Here is a 16,608-nt window from a genome sequence, read left to right on the forward strand (position 1 = left end):
TGTGAAGTGCATGTACAGAATAACGTACAAATTGCTAACGCTTTTTCTTGTGTGAGAATATGTCAATAGTTTGAAGCAACTTTTACGTTAACAAGATTTACTGGCCTCTGCTTTGCCGGGTTTGCCTGAAATAGCAATGTTGACGTAAAATTTTACCAATATTGAAATTATGAGAACTAGTAAATAACCACTTTACAGAGACGTTTTCAAGATGACGTCATTTATTGTTACAGATGGATAGAGACGGGGTGATCAGCAACAAAAATTCGCCACTGACTGATCCACCAATGCTTAGCAACGAAACCAACTATATCCCACTACAACTCCTTAAACAAGAAAATGGGAACCCCAGTTTCGGTGACCATCTGTACGACACCGTGAAAACAATCCCATGGAACTCCCCATCCCCTTACGCGACGATTGGCGCCCAGTCAACCACCTCAAACACCAATGCGCTGACCGCAGAGGAACAGAAGCGCCGCAGTAGACAGACCATCGGGGTGGTGCTCTTTGGAATCCTCTTGATCGGAGCCGCTGCAGCCGCCACCGCATTGATCATCCACTACGTGTTTATAACAGGTCTTTATATTTTTTTTAATTCCAACGCGTGCCTAAGAAGTTCGTTGATAAATCTGCAATTTAATTAAAAAAAAATGTCTTCAAAATAACATTTAAGGAGGCTGGGTTCTACATTAACCTAAAGATATGTAATTTTTCATATACTTCATATATTTTGTAAAGAAAAACTCCACATATTTTAGCTTTGTCTTAAAGCTTAAAATGCCTTAGCTATCCGGCCCTCTTCAGGGATGTTACATTTATGCAAGTTTTAAATTACCAAATTTCCTACATCGCCATCATCATATTTCACATAGTTTTTTCCGTACAAAACCTTGTATTTCTACGTCAATATCTACGTTCAAAAGTGCTATATTCATGATCTGTACAAAAAAAGTTTAGCTCGCTAGAAATCTATAGATTTTATAAAAAAAAATAATACAAATGCTGAATTTCTACACAACTGCTTTTGGGCGAATTCAAGACGGGATGAACTGTTTGTAAGTGTAGAAAAATTAAACAGGGCGAAAATAACCCTATATAAAGTATATTGAGTAAGGACCAATAAGCAGGAAAAATGGGGGCAATTACCTTGCTACTTGAAAGGAATTTAGCAAATTTTTGAAAAGTTAAAAAAACCCCGCAATTCTTAAGATCTTCTTCAGTGGTATTTGAGATTCTTTGTCATCATGAACAAGAGGCCCAGGGGCCACATCGCTCACCCGAGTAACAATTACCTTAATTCTGATCAAATTAGCATTACAGTATCAAAATATCTTGACAACTAAGTCGAGTAGATCTTGTTAAAAAAAATTGAAAATCTGCCATTTTTTATCCACCTCTTTTTTTTGGTAAATACCAAGCCTTTTTTGTTGTTGTACCTGTAAGAAGATTTTTCTCTATTCCTATTTACCCCTCCCCCCCCCCCCCCCATTTCGTGGCCTCACCTTTCTATAGAAAATCATGGTTTCATCAAACTTAAATCTGCATAACCTGTGCTTTCACACTAAGTACTGAGTTTTGGACCGAAAACTTTCCCAGAATATTTTTAAAGATTTTCTCTATATATTCCTATGTAAAATTTCAAACCGCCATCACGATCCCGCCCTACCCCTGAACTATAATTTAAACAAACTTGAATCTATACGATCTGGGGATGCTTCCACTCAAATTTTGGCTTTACTGGCCTAATAGTTTTGAGAAGAAGATTTTTAAAGATTTTCTCTCTATAAACTTGAATCTACATTATCGGATGGTTACATGCCAATTTGAGCTTTCTCGGCCAAATAGCTTTTAAAAGATTTTTTTTAAGATTTTCTCTATATATTCCTGTATGAAAATTTATCCCCCAATTGTGGCCCCACCCTACCCCCGGGGACCCTGATTTAAACGCACTTGAATTTACACTATCTAAGGATGCTCCCACTCAAATTTGAGCTTTTCTGGCCTAATAGTTTTTGAGAAGAAGATTTTTAAAGATTTTCTCTATATATTCCTATGTAAAACTTGAACCCCAATTGTGGCCCCACCCTACCCCCAGGAAGTATGATTTGAACAAACTTGAATCTAAACTACCTGAGGATGCTTCCATTTTAATTTGAGCTTTTCTGGCATAATAGGTTTTGAGAAGAAGATTTTTAAAGATTTTCTCTATATATTCCTATGTAAAATTTGATCCCCCAATTGTGGCCCCACCCTACCCCCGGGGACCATGATTTGAACAAATTTGAATCTTCGCTACCTGAGGATGCTTCCACTTTAATTTGAGCTTTCCTGGCCTTATAGTTTTTGAGAAGAAGATTTTTAAAGATTTTCTCTATATATGTATTTTCCTATAAAAAAAATATTCCCCCATTGTGGCCCCACCATACCACAAGGGACTATGATTTGAACAAACTTGAATCTACACTACCTGCGGATGCTCCCATTTTAATTTGAGCTTTTCTGGCCTAATAGTTTTTGAGAAGATTTTTAAAGATTTTCTCTATATATTCCAATGTAAAACTTGATCCCCAATTGTGGCCCCACCCTACCCCTGGGGACCTTGATTTGAACAAATTTGAATCTACCCCATTTTAGAATGCTTCCATTTTTATTTGAACTTTTATAGCTTCATAGTTTTTGAGAAGAAATTTTCTAAAGATTTTCTTTATTCCTATGTTCCTAGTTTTTGAGAAGAAGATTTTTGAAAAATACTAACAAATTTTTAATAATTCTCAATTATCTCCCCTCTAAAGAGAGCTTGGCCCTTCATTTGAACAAAGGACTATGTGCGGTTTTATGCATTTTTGCCCCCAAAATTGAGGTTTTATAAAGTGCTTTAAAAATAAGGGTGAAGATAGTTAGATTCATATTAAAAATAAGGGTGCAAAAGGTTCTCACCACAGTGACATCATAGTGTAGAAATGAAGATTGCCCAATTTTGATAAATTGATGTTTTGAGGCAAAATATGGGTGTTTTCCGATGAGTTTTCGACTGGGAAACAACGAGTGCAGGCTTGCTCAAGTACCATCTTTTAGTATAATGTGTATATTTATCTGAAGAAAAAACATATGTAAAATCTTACTTGAGCAGACCTGCGCTCTATACTTCCAAATGCAAAATATAAAGCAAAAATAAGAATATTTTAATCCGTTTGCAAATTTGCGGGAATAAGGTCATTAAGTTGACGTCATAGATAAATAGCCAATGAGCAATGTGGTTAAAATCAAGATTGAAGTGATAGGCGTCTACTGTACAATCATTTCTGAAGATTTTATTTTTGTACGACACTATTTAAAAATTGGTTAAAATTGGGGGCAGATATTAGACCATACCGCAGATAGTCCTTTGAATCCACTTCACCTAGTGGTGCTTTGTGTCTTTGGTTGAAATCTTCCCAGTGGTTCTTGAGAAGAAGATGAAAATGTGAAAAGTTTACAACAACGACGACAACGACGAGTTGTGGCTCAGGTGCGCTAAAACTGAACTTGAGAATTTCATTTACGAACGTGGTGAAACATATAGTGCAAAGTTCTTACGTTTACAAATTTTTTGGTAATTCTAACCAATAATTTTTGTGATTGTTTTAAACTCTGTCCGTCAAACTTGAGGAAAATTTAAAAAATGAATCAAAGAATGTTATATTATAGTTGCACTTTATATTACAGCCTGGCACCTAAGAACATAATCTTGAAATAGTCGATTTCACATACATTTTGCCCTGTGTATGCAAAATATTGTTAACCAACTTTTATTCGCGTGCGAGAAGTATTAGCAAGATTCACGAGAACCTCTTCGCGAATCTTTTCGCGAGCTAGTCGTAGGCGTATGGGTGTTTTATCAAAACGAGTGTAGATAAAGTGAGGTTGCGAAAAATGGTCACCCTGAACCAGTTTATCTCCGGTAAATCGCGAAATAAAGTCGTCGGGAATAAAAGTTGGTTTACAGTAAACCATCATGCTGATGTGATGGCGAGTAAACCATCATGCTGATTTGATGGCGAGTAAACCATCATGCTGATGTGATGGCGAGTAAACATCAGAACAGATTGAAATAATACGCACATGTTCTGATTTAACGTATCAAACTATTTTTAATACTTTTATCTCGTTTAAAAATAAATTTCCGTCGAACATCGTTTGGCTGATTTCATGACTGGTATTATTTATGCTGCTTAGTAATGAAAATTTGACTATACAGTATCAATTACAAATGAAACGCAATATTCATTTATAACAAAGAATCATCATTCATTTTGCAGTCGAAGACAACAAGGACAATATTTCATTAGATGATTTTTCAAATATTGGACCAAATATTACCAAAATGTCGCCAAAGGAAACAGGAGGAGACGACACCGGAAATGACGTAAAATTGGATGTGTCCGATCCCGAGACATTTTCGGTTCCCAGTTCAACATTACTTCCGTCTGCGGTGGGTGAGAAGGGTCCTGGATTGTTGCCTAATGCTACCACAGTGACCGAGGCTACGGAACCACCTCCAAGTAAGATGGCATTCGAAGAATTTATTATACTGTAAATTCCAGATTAATCGCGAGGAATTTACATCTGCTTAAAATCGCGAGAAGCACTATTCGCAGATTCTAAAACCTCGCTATTACTCTCTTGGAGTTGAGAACTACATGTATAAGAAATATGATAAATGTTTCGCGTTAGCGATTTTATATCTTCGCGATTTGATACAAAACAGCAGGATCGCGGAATTAAGTCTTTGAGTAATATAAGGAATTTACAGGTTTATTTTTTGGTGTATGGATCAATTTTGTATAGATAATCGGCAATTAATATCGATTTCATCAAGCATGGGTAAAAGTGCATGTCTTTCAGCCATCATAAACGGAAATATCACTATCATTTGTACTGTCTGTTGGTAGAGGAAAAAATGATTAATAAATAAAAAAAATTGTTTTTTGTAAAATTTCCAGCTAGCTGATAATTTAAGAAATAGATATTTTGTAACATGATTATTATATTAAACTTAAAGGGAGATTTAATCACCAACTAAACAGAATTAAGTTTGATATATTAATATGACGGAAGACTAAATATGAAGAGGTATTACTGTTTCTTATCAAGTAAGGGGGGATGCAAACATTTTTTATTGATTGATTATATTTTTGATTACAAATTCAATGAAACGACCATTTCCTAGCATTATCTACCTTTGGACAAAGACCATTTTAATAAATCAAAACTTTATTTGAAGTTAAATTAAATCAATAATTAAACAAAGTTCAGGTGATTTTACCGTTTAATGATGCTAGTTCTGATTTAGTTAATTTAACGCGCCACTTTGAGTATAATTATATGAACAAATTGTTGATCAGCTTACCTACCTAAAAAGATATTTGTTGCTGCATGATTTTCTTAATTACTAATACACTAATTAACAGTGCTGTCATCAATTTTTCTTTAGGTTAGGCATCATAGAAAAGAAATCTTAATTTGAACAACCAGACCTAAAGAAAAATCGTCTGCTGCATGTCGCTGCGTCATCATTCCCATGCTGCTTACGTCTTCGTTGGTTTTCTGTGAACGTTTCAAGAAATGTAATGACACTAATCAGATTATGTTCAAATTATATTTAAAGTAATCCTATTTTACATATCATTAGCGATTTATATTTCAAAATGCATGTTGGATATGATTTTAATCATATCATTTAATGAAATAAACTGCAGATTTAAATTGCTGATGCATATAATACTTTAAGAGAGAGAGAGAGAGAGAGAGAGAGAGAGAGAGAGAGTTGTTCTTGTTTGCACCTACCATGTATATCAAATATCAAACTTACATGAATGAGATACATGTAAATGTACAGTACTCACCATCACTTTGTTATAGATGAGTACCTTTTGTTCTACTAAAACTAACCGGAACCTTATTTCATATCCATTCTGAACATATACATATATTGTTGCTCGTGCATCTTTTACCCTTTTCTTAAGAAACACAAAACCAATTATAGCACACAGAATTGTGGCGACCTTCTTTGAAAAAAATTTTTTTAATCTTTTTTCGCAATAAGCGTTCATAACTAAGTTTAGACAAGAATATTTGTCTTCATTGTCGTAGGTTATTAAAACTCCTGGATTTGTTTCATTAATTATCCACAGACTATTATTATTATTATTGATAATTTTTCCTTTTTTTTTATTGTCAGAAAAAAAAGTTTAAAACAAAATTTTGTTATAAAATTGTACTATAATTAAACTGTATTCTAGCATATACCATCGATAAATATAATGTATTAAGGACGTTGATTACTCACAGTCTGAGTTCTCAAATTCGGATTGTTATAAAGTTCAATGTCATGAGGAAATGTTTTCACATACCATTCGGTGTTTGAAATGTATAGTAAACAAATTTGGCTTTTAACAAAACAGAGGAAATTCGGACTAAACTTTTCAGATTTTATTTTTCATTTATTTTTTGGCAGTACTATACTATAAAAAGTTAAGGTTTTATTTGTTAGTCAACATAATTTTGCATATTTTCTGTTGGTTTTATCTCACTTTTTCATTATCTAGATGAAACGTTTGGCACATACTACCGAGTATCGCAAAATGCTTTAAAACAATGAACCACACAATATCTTAATTTATGATCATTGACATCGTATACTAGTAAATTCTATGCCAGCAGAATAAGGACAATATAGTAAGTTCAATACTATAAATATTTAAGAATTAGATGTATCATCGTTCAGTTTTCTGTTAAATTGAATAAAAAATAGGTAGGGATTTAAAAACTAATAGAGAAAATTCGGACTGGAATATTCATAAATAATGTCAATTAAACTTAATGATTGATATCTTTTTTTAGTGCCAGTGCCATTCATAAACTGTATTTCATTTTTAAAAGAGTTTAGTAATTTGTATTATTTTGACAATGTAGAAAATCCAAATCTTAATAAGATTTTTCTGAAAATTTCAATTAAATTTTCAAAGGTTATTAACTCAAAAAAGAAGGTCATTGAACATGAAAAATAACACTACAATGAAAGGTCTTTGAGACACAACATATTGATTTTCATGATCATCAGTGTGAATTTCTTTTTTTTTTCCTGAGTTATCCTTAATGCATTACATACAATTTGTAATCGAGCTTTATTCTTCCGTTTTTGAGTAGAACCTGTGGTGTTTCCGGATTACACGTATGAGATAGGGCAAGTAGCAAAAATGCGCTGCAAGGTTAACCGTATGCAGATGTGGGACAGTATAACTATGAACGGGACCAAAGACATTCCGGAATTAGACAAACCATTTCATTTTATGCTGTTAAGTAACAACGAAACCCGTCTTAATACCAACGACAGTCGCATAACGTCAGAAGTAACCATCAAGCAGACCCGGAGCCCGTCAGCCAAGTACGATGACATCGAAGTGCTGATCCACTTCAGTGAGATTGAGTGCCAGGATATGGGGAGTTACGAGTGTTGGGTAGACGGACCGACGATTTACAAAGTGACCAACACACTGACCGTAAAACGTAAATCATACAGCTATTTCTAATATATCAGTCCGATTCTGCCTTCCATTCTTTTGTCCTTAAAATCATTTGTAGTATTACTTCAACTAAAGCAACTTGACTTTAAAAACACATCCAGAATAAAATTGTAGCTGATATATTGTATAATCGACGGACAAACAAACAAACGAAAGAACTCACTGGTGGGCTATAACACTTTTTTAATCAACATTGCAGGATACCCTAAGAGTAAACCGATCTTAGAAATTCCATTCGCAATCATCGAGAACAGGCCCATATCAATTAAAGGCCGCTGGAGTAGCGGATTTCCAGAAAGCTACGGAGAACTGAGTTGGTACATAATTCCTCCCGGATCCGATCGGGAAAACCCCTGGACGGAGGCCAAGAGCACCGACAATTCTAAAGATTGCGACAACGAGGCTGCCAGCATCATTAACCTGGAACCAACATTGGAGTTGAACAGAACAAAGATAAAGATTCAGCCTCACTTCTTTCCTCAGTATCTAGAAGAGGCTCAAAAATACAAAGTGGAATCTGTAATCCAAGAAATCTTAGTTGTTCCTGGTATGTTTGATCTTAAAGACTTGTCATAAGTTTACTTTAAATCTACAAGTGTATTTTGTGACTTTGCAGACCCCATTTGAATTTGGCTCTCAGAATTATAAACTAAGAACCTCAAAATATTTGAAAGCAAATAAATAATTTTAGAAGCTTTAAACATTTTTTGTGAATCATTTTATTAATTTTTTTGATTTGTCAAAAATGCTATTGGGGAACTTTTAAAATTCAAAAATAAATCTAGATAATAATAATAGTTGAATAAAAAATGATTTCATTAAATTAAAAAAAAACCAAATGTGTGTCCCAATTTTTAAACAAGAACTGCTCGAAATATTTCAAATTATATACATGTATATTAATCAGTAACTATTCAAGATATTTAGAAAGATGATATTGATCTTATGAATCTTACCTATTGATGTACTAACTTCTTCTTAATTTTCACGAAAAAAAAAATGTGTTCTTTTTTTCAGCAAACTATTGCGATGGGAAAGAGAAGAACATGAAACTGGTTCACCCTTACACTTGTAGACTATTCATAACGTGTACAGACAAAATCAACATATACGAGTGTCCAACAGAGACCACGTGTTTTGATGAGAAGATCGGAAGTTGTGAATGAGCAAGTGCATACTATCTGGAAGTTGTAATTGAATTTGTAACAGTAAAAACTAAAGACGGTCCTATCATATTAATTCCAATTTTTAATCTTTTAAAGGGACTTGGACACGATTTGAGCTCAAATTTTATTTTTCAAATATTAATGTTTATAATGGTTAATATGGGTACTTTTAATGCTTTATCAAAATTTAAAAGCCAAATATTGTGTTATAAGCAAGACATTGAGTTTGAAAATCTTTGTTTTATAACAAAGCTTGAGCTTTGTTATGGTTTACATATGTGTTTTATTGGTAAAATTATTATATTATCCATGAACACATTGGATCTGTTTACCTTGTTTGCCACGAGTCATTTGGTGAAAAAATGGTAATTCCATACTTTACATTATTTGTAAACAAATATAAGACTCGAGCTTTGTTTACCTAACAATTATTTCTTTCCTCTGTATCTCTCTTATAACTTAACTTTTAACATTCAATTGTTGGTCAATCATTCAAAATGAGCAAGTAAACCATTTTATACATAAAAAAAGAAAAAGAAATTTTGATGTACAATCGTGTCCAAGTCTCTTGAAAGTTTAAAGTATAGTCTAGCAAAATACGTGTATTTTCGAATTGACATTTTTGCGACACTTTCTGTGCTTTTGTTCTAAAGTTGACGATATGTTGTCAGCATTGCAAAAATATTTGCGATATAAAGTACATGTAGTCATTATAGCATAATACTATATGTCAAAGAGACAAATGTTAGCAGAAACACCGTTATTTAAAACAGACAATAACAAAGAATAAGTAAACGCCATCCAATACTTAAAATCACGTACAACTCCAAAATGCATCACATCATATCTATTTCATGCTGGCACCACAATTCATAAAGCTTTGCGTTTGTTTAAATTATGTTTGGACAAATGTTGATTTCCCGTATTCAGGAACGGGACGCAGTGTATATGAAGTCATAGTTCATTTAGAGAGATTTTGTGAATTACTTTGTATTTTGTGTCTGCATGGACTGTATTTTCATGAATAAGTGATGTAGTTTTGAAATCGTAATTGTTTACAACTACATGTATATTAGATCGTTCAAACTACAATTGCTTTGTTTTTAGCTCACCTGAGCTGAAAGCTCAAGTGAGCTATTCTGATCACATTTTGTCCGTCGTCCGTCTGTCCGTCTGTAAACTTTTTCACATTTTGAACTTCTTCTCTAAAACCGCTTCGCCAATTTCAAACAAATTTAGCACAAAGCATCCTTATGGGAAGGTAAATAAACATTGCAGAAATGAAAGACTTATCTTAATTCTAAGCGGAGAAAACCTCGAAACTGTAGAAAAAGCGTGTGCATTTTTAAAATCTTCTTCTCAAGAACTACTGAGTCCAATTCAATGTAAGTTAGCAGAAATAAACCTAATGGAGAGGAAAAATATAAATTGCAAATATTATGGGCTAATTCTGTTTCAAATCTGAGTTATTACGAAAATAATAATAAAGGAAAGGCGTGTTTCAATCAGTGTATAGCTTTGGGTTCGGCATCCATGAGTCTTGATAAAATGGGTAGGCAAGACTGGGCCTGGGCAAAACAAAAGATTGATAGTTATTAATCTGCCAATCTCATTAAAATTTCAGGATATTTGACGGAGCAGTATATTTGTATTCGCTGTAAATATTGCTGCAAAATAATGCGTATTTGGAATTAACGATTGCCGATCTGCCCCGGCTTTTATTTTTCCACGGCCCGGGTTTGCTTACCAATTTTACCAAGACTCGTCTAAAACTAGGTTCTTTGTTTAAAGCAGCAATGACATTATACGATAAACGGGTCGATCTGACAATGATGGATTTGTTTGTTGTGCAACAATTCTCGTACGAAGGGAATCTTTTAAACATTCAAAATACATTGGTGCCGATTTTGTGAAGTAAATTGAGGTTGAATATTTCAATGCGTTGACAGTTTTCACATCTGACGGTGGTGTTAGCATGTTCTGATTTTCGTTTCGTTTTCATTATTTATGCTTTATAACCTGGGAACTATCGTCTGTATTTCGTGATTTTTACAAATCAAATCAAATAGAGACTCCGATAAATCAAACAGTTAACTGTTTACCTGCGCAAATTAAGCAAAATCTGATGTATTAAAAAAGTCCTAAAATACAATTCATTCTCTCGGTAATTCGATATGATCTTTTGCGTAATTGTAGATTAATACAATAGATTTTGTTGAGATGCTCGGCATTTTCTCGAGTTTATTCAATTTAAATAGAGTTTAATATCGCTGACGGAAATATGTAGGTATATACATGTACATAATTCATTTCGAAAAAATAAATTGTGTTTTTTATTTGTTATAGTGCATGTTTCTTGTGTTAAATTGTTTACAATTTTTATTTACTAACCATATTTGAGTGTTAAGCTTCAAATTATAAGCAAGATACAGAGATTTGCTCACAATTCTATGTTTGTACACAGATCTTAAAAACTAAAGATTAAAAATCTAAAAAACTTGTCAATATTTATTGAGAAAATTGTCAAAGTTTGTTCTTCCAGAAACCAACTTTAACAACCTTTTGTATTGTAAACTTAACCTTTTTGCGTCATTATTACTCCTACTGTACATGTGATCCTTGACTGTGTTTGTGTACATTTGTATATATACTGATTTTGATCCTCAAATACCAGTGAACTGGTCTTGAGTGAATAAAAGAATTGAAAATCTCAGGCAATTCTTTTTTTTCCATTTTAAATGCTGAAATACCAAGTTAAAAATCCTAAGCTGAATGTAATAAACTAATGTGAACAAAATATGACTTAAACCTTGCAGAACTGTGAGCTCTGTATCTTGCTTATAATTCTACGATTGACGCTGAAAGGACTATGTGCGGTATGGTCTAATATCTGCCCCCAATTTTAACCAATTTTTAGATAGTGTCGTATAAAAATAAAATCTTCATAAATCATTGTACAGTGGACGCCTATCACTTTAATCTTGATTTTTACCACCATTGCTCATTGGCTATTTATCTATGACGTCAACTTTATGACCTTATTCCCGCAAATTTGCAAACGGATGAAAATATTCTTATTTTTGCTTTAAATTTTGCATTCGGAAGTATAGAGCGCAGGTCTGCTCAAGTAAGATTTTACATATGTTTTTTCTTCAGATAATTATACACATTATACTAAAAATGGTACTTGAGCAAGCCTGCGCTCAATGTTTCCCAGTAGAAAAACCATCGGAAAACACCCATATTTTGCTTCAAAACATCAATTTATCAAAATTAGGCATTGCCAATATTCCTGACGTCATTTCTACATTATGACGTCACTGTGGTCATAACTTTTGCACCCTTATTTTTAATAAGATTCTGACTATCTTCACCCTTATTTTTAAGCGCTTTATAAAACTTTAATTTTGGGGGCAAAAAATGCATAAAACCGTACAAAGTCCTTTTGGTTGATCATTAGAAAGCCTGGTATATGAATTAGAGTATGTTACATACTTGTACAAACAAAATAAAAGAATGATATTCTGTATATTATCATAGTAAATTAGAGTGATGTGCCAGTTAATACTGTAACATCTATTTTCATAGCTCTTTTACATGGCACGTGACAACATTTTTCATTCCAGTGTATTCATCAATCAAGTGTGAGTGTAGTTATAAAAGTCACACGAGTTTACACTAGGTAAATAACAGTCATTTTATTATAATGGAGAAGAAAAATTAAATTTTTGAATGTTTTTAATTTGAGGAGCGCATTGGGGTACAATTTTCTTCTTCACATCTATACATGTAGAACTTTTTAAATAAAATACTATAACTATTATATTTTGTTAAAAAAATACAATAACTAGTAAGTAGTTGAGGAAAAAAATGTACCTATATGCTCTCATATATTTTGATCGCTTTACAAAATGGGGGTGGAGAGGGGGGGGGCAGAACGAAAATATTAAAAGGGAATTGGAAGTTAACAGTGTACCCCTACCAAATGTTTAGTTTTATATCTTGCGTAGGATTTTCTTATTCTGGGTAAAAAAAAGTATTTCATGAAGGTACAATGTCAAAGATTACGTGTATGCAAAAATAAGTGTAAAATTCGAATACTTAACAATATTTATTTTTTGTTATTCTACCAAGGGACCATACGGCACAATATCTGATGAACGCTCATTGTTTCCCATATTGCATTATGTTTTATGTATTTTAACTTGTGGAATGTTCATGTAAATGTATATAGTACATGTACTTGTGATTGTGTTTGACTGTTATGTATTTTGTAAAAAAAAAAAAAAAGTCATTTCAACATTTTCATTTATTAAAGAAATAAATGTTCTATTATTTCATACATTAACAGTCGTAGATTTATTTTGTAAAGCATGCAGAAACACTTTTTTGAAACAACATTCAAGTTAAACGGATATTTATTTTTACAAAAGAAATTAAGACCTAAAAAAAATGTACATTTTCAATATCAATGAACATTTTAAAAGTAAAAATTATGAGAAATTTTGAAAAAAAATCCATTATTAGAATGAAACAAAAATTCATTTGGATGTGACATTTTCCAATACAGATCTCCCCTCTGCCAAGGATTATCCCTAGACCTTCTACAGGTTCACTGCACACTGAGGGGTTCTTATACCATTGTACTTTTGTGCAGTCAATCTTCGAGTTATCCGCCCATTAGTGTATAGTAATTTAATTTTGCGGTCTTCAAGGTTAATGTTTAAAAAAATTATAGGACTATATGTGATATGGGTCTTTCATGGCCCTATAAAATGAACATTATTAATTCACAGTGTGTTAATCTTTGCTTCCTCTGTCAGATATACATTTGAAATATTTTCATAATTTTCGTTTTGATTCATTAGCAAATAAAAAAATTTCCAACTATATTTGCATTTTAGCGTAAAAAGGCTTGTTTTCAAACAATTTTGTTTTACTGAAGACATTGAGCGATTGCTTGAACAATAGTATTATCATATATAGTTCTTTGACAAAAAGAAACTTAAGGGTGTTGTTTACTCAGGGTTTGAGTTCTCAAATTCAGATTCTTATAAAGTTCAATGCCATGAGTAAAATTTGTTCTAAACACAAAAAGTATTTATGAAATGAATTATTATTGACATAACATTCGATATTTCTACTATATTTTTGAATTAGGTTCAAACAAAAATAGACTTTTAGCCAAACAGAGGAAATTCGGACTAAATTTTGCAGATTTTGTTTTCCGCTAAATCATTTTTGGCAGTACTCTAGTATAATAAGTTAAGATTTTAAATTTTAGTCTTTATAATTTTGCATATTTTCTGTAGGTTTTACTTCACTTATTCAATAAAATAATTGTATGGCACGAATTACAAAAATATTGAAAAATGCTTAAAAACGATAAAAGACACCATATCTCAAAATTTCGATCATTGACCTCATAAAAATTCCATACCAGCAGAGAAAGGTCAATATACTTAGTTTAATACTAATAATGTTTTAGCATTATCATCATTCAGTTTTTTGTTATATTGAATCAAAAATGGGTGGTAATTTTAAAACTGATAGAGGAAATTCGGACTAGAATATCTGTAAAAATTGTGAATGAAAACTTAATGCTTTGTATCTATTTAATGTCACTACCATTCATAAACTGTATTTCATTTGTTAAAGAGTTAAGCAATTTGTATTATTTTCACAATTAAGAAAATCTCAATCATAGTGTAAAATGTTTATGGATTTTTCTTAAATTTTCAAAAAATATTCAATGGCCATTAACTCAAAAAGTAGGTTATTGACCTACTTTTTTGAAAGTGAAGAATAACACTACCATGTAAGGTCTATAACAAACAATAGTTGGTTTTTCATTATCATCAGTGGATTTTTTTTTCATTCTGAGTAAACGTCATCCTTAATACATGACTGTGTATATGTTACCGGGGGGTCCTTTTTGTTTCCCGAAGGGGGGGGGGGGGGGGTGGTCGGCGCGTACGTTTTTCAAAATGTACATGTAAAAGTAACTTGAATTTATTTTTAAAAAAGTAAGTTATGGTACTCCCTTGATGTTTCTACCGCGTCTGTTATATATGTGTTTATAACGTGTTTAGTGCGTTGTCAGCCAGCGGACACAAACTAAAGGACTGTCGTGTATTGCAGGAGATACCTGCATGTAAGCGGGTATGACAATTCTGTTGTGTTTGCAAATATTGGAAGACTCTTTACACGACGTAATATTTACATTGAGTGTATTTTTCCCCATTCGATTGAATTGGAAATCTGCAACGTTCAATATTTCTTGTGAATACACATATAGCCTATTCATGCGCCATGAGCATAAATTTAAACGTCATCAAATGTATTGAGTGTATAAATTTATTATTGTAAAATTAAATGAAATATTCAAACTTAACATAACCAATTTGACATGTACAAATGGAAAATACTGAGTGATCGTTAAATCAAATCTAATGCGGTATTCAATTTTCTGCACCGCTTGGTGTGTTCTAGGACCGACAACATCCAAAAAAAGTGCATGCCGTTTTCTCTGATGTTGGAACCATTTTAACGAGAGCTTGGACTTTGGGTAGCACTGTGACGTAGGCCTGACTATTTCATTGCTGGCCACTCAGCCATGGTTCTTAGAAATTAACAATATTGTTCTGGCCCTTGAGCTAAAACTACGCAATCGATGCATAAATTGGTTTGAAACCGCGTCATTTTTAGACGGGGTCACGTGACCCCGTCTATTGGTTTACTGTCAGCTGAAGTCTCAAACCGGAAGGCACGCGTAGAACACATGCATTGAGTCTACGCGTAAGAAAATAGTGCAGAATGTATTTCAGTAAATATGTATTATAAAAACACGCATTTAATCTTTTTAAGTCCTCTTTGTATAAAACAAAATTCTATTTAGAAAATAAACAAATAGTTTTATTGATAAAAATATTCTTGCTCGGGTTCAAATATGGAATGAGTTACGTAACTGAGTGCACAGCGCCGCTGACGATTAAGTTTAATCAATAGAAGAGGTTGATGGGGGAATCGAAATTAAATTTCCCAAACGCAATGTGCCATTTCTGAAAAGTTGTGAATTTTATTTTAACAACCTTTCACCTTAATACTACCAAACTTCATGTGCAAGCGGAAGTTAATATCGGGACAGGTTATACACAGATGTTTTACAAATTAAATAGGTGTTTCATTGGCTTCCAGTCTACTTGCGGTATGACTGCTGTTCGTCTCTAAAGGAATTTTGTACAAAGAAATATAAACAAGTCTGAATTTGCCTTCTCGTTCGTTGTCTCTTTAGTTGATTAAACTGAATTCAAATTTTAAACAATGCATTGAAAGCAAAATCTATAATAGATTATACATTTTGGAAGACTTATACATCATATGATATATACAATCTTATCGATTGAAGAACCAAGTAAAATGTTAATGTTCATGTTTTCCGGCTTAGTTGGAATCAGGCTTGGGGTGAATTACATTGTAAAATAATGCATTACATTTCAATTACTTCATGAATTAGGGCATTAAATTATCATTACCATTACTTAATTATCTTGAAGTAATGCATTACATTACAATTACATGAGTAAAGTAATGCATTACCATTACCTTGTGAAAAGTCAAGAAGTTTTAAAAAAGTAATTTAAAAACTAAATAAAGAGTTTTTGTAAATATCTTATAAATAAAACATGCTTAAAATATTTACAGGTTCATGTTCATGTTCACTATCAGGTTCAAATTTAATGAATTATACAAGATTGTTGTTGCACTTGTAGTTCTCAAAGTAAGCTAGGTTGGTCCCGTAACATTTACACGCTAATGGCGGAGTTGACAATCTCTGTTATTTATGTCTCGGATTTTCGGAGTATGATTTTTTA

General features: G+C 32.6%; 1 protein-coding gene across 1 annotated transcript; it reads left to right on the plus strand.

Moving 5' to 3' along the window:
* Positions 1-233: 233 nt before the first annotated feature.
* Positions 234-8,734, plus strand: LOC128180655 (uncharacterized). The gene is made up of 5 exons (XM_052848792.1): positions 234-579; positions 4,302-4,544; positions 7,189-7,551; positions 7,768-8,115; positions 8,586-8,734. The coding sequence occupies exons 1-5, from the start codon at positions 234-236 to the stop codon at positions 8,732-8,734; spliced, it is 1,449 nt and encodes a 482-aa protein (XP_052704752.1).
* Positions 8,735-16,608: the final 7,874 nt, after the last annotated feature.

Source organism: Crassostrea angulata, chromosome 4 (genome assembly GCF_025612915.1).
Source record: "Crassostrea angulata isolate pt1a10 chromosome 4, ASM2561291v2, whole genome shotgun sequence".
In the NCBI taxonomy this organism is placed as follows: Eukaryota; Metazoa; Mollusca; class Bivalvia; order Ostreida; family Ostreidae; genus Magallana; species Magallana angulata.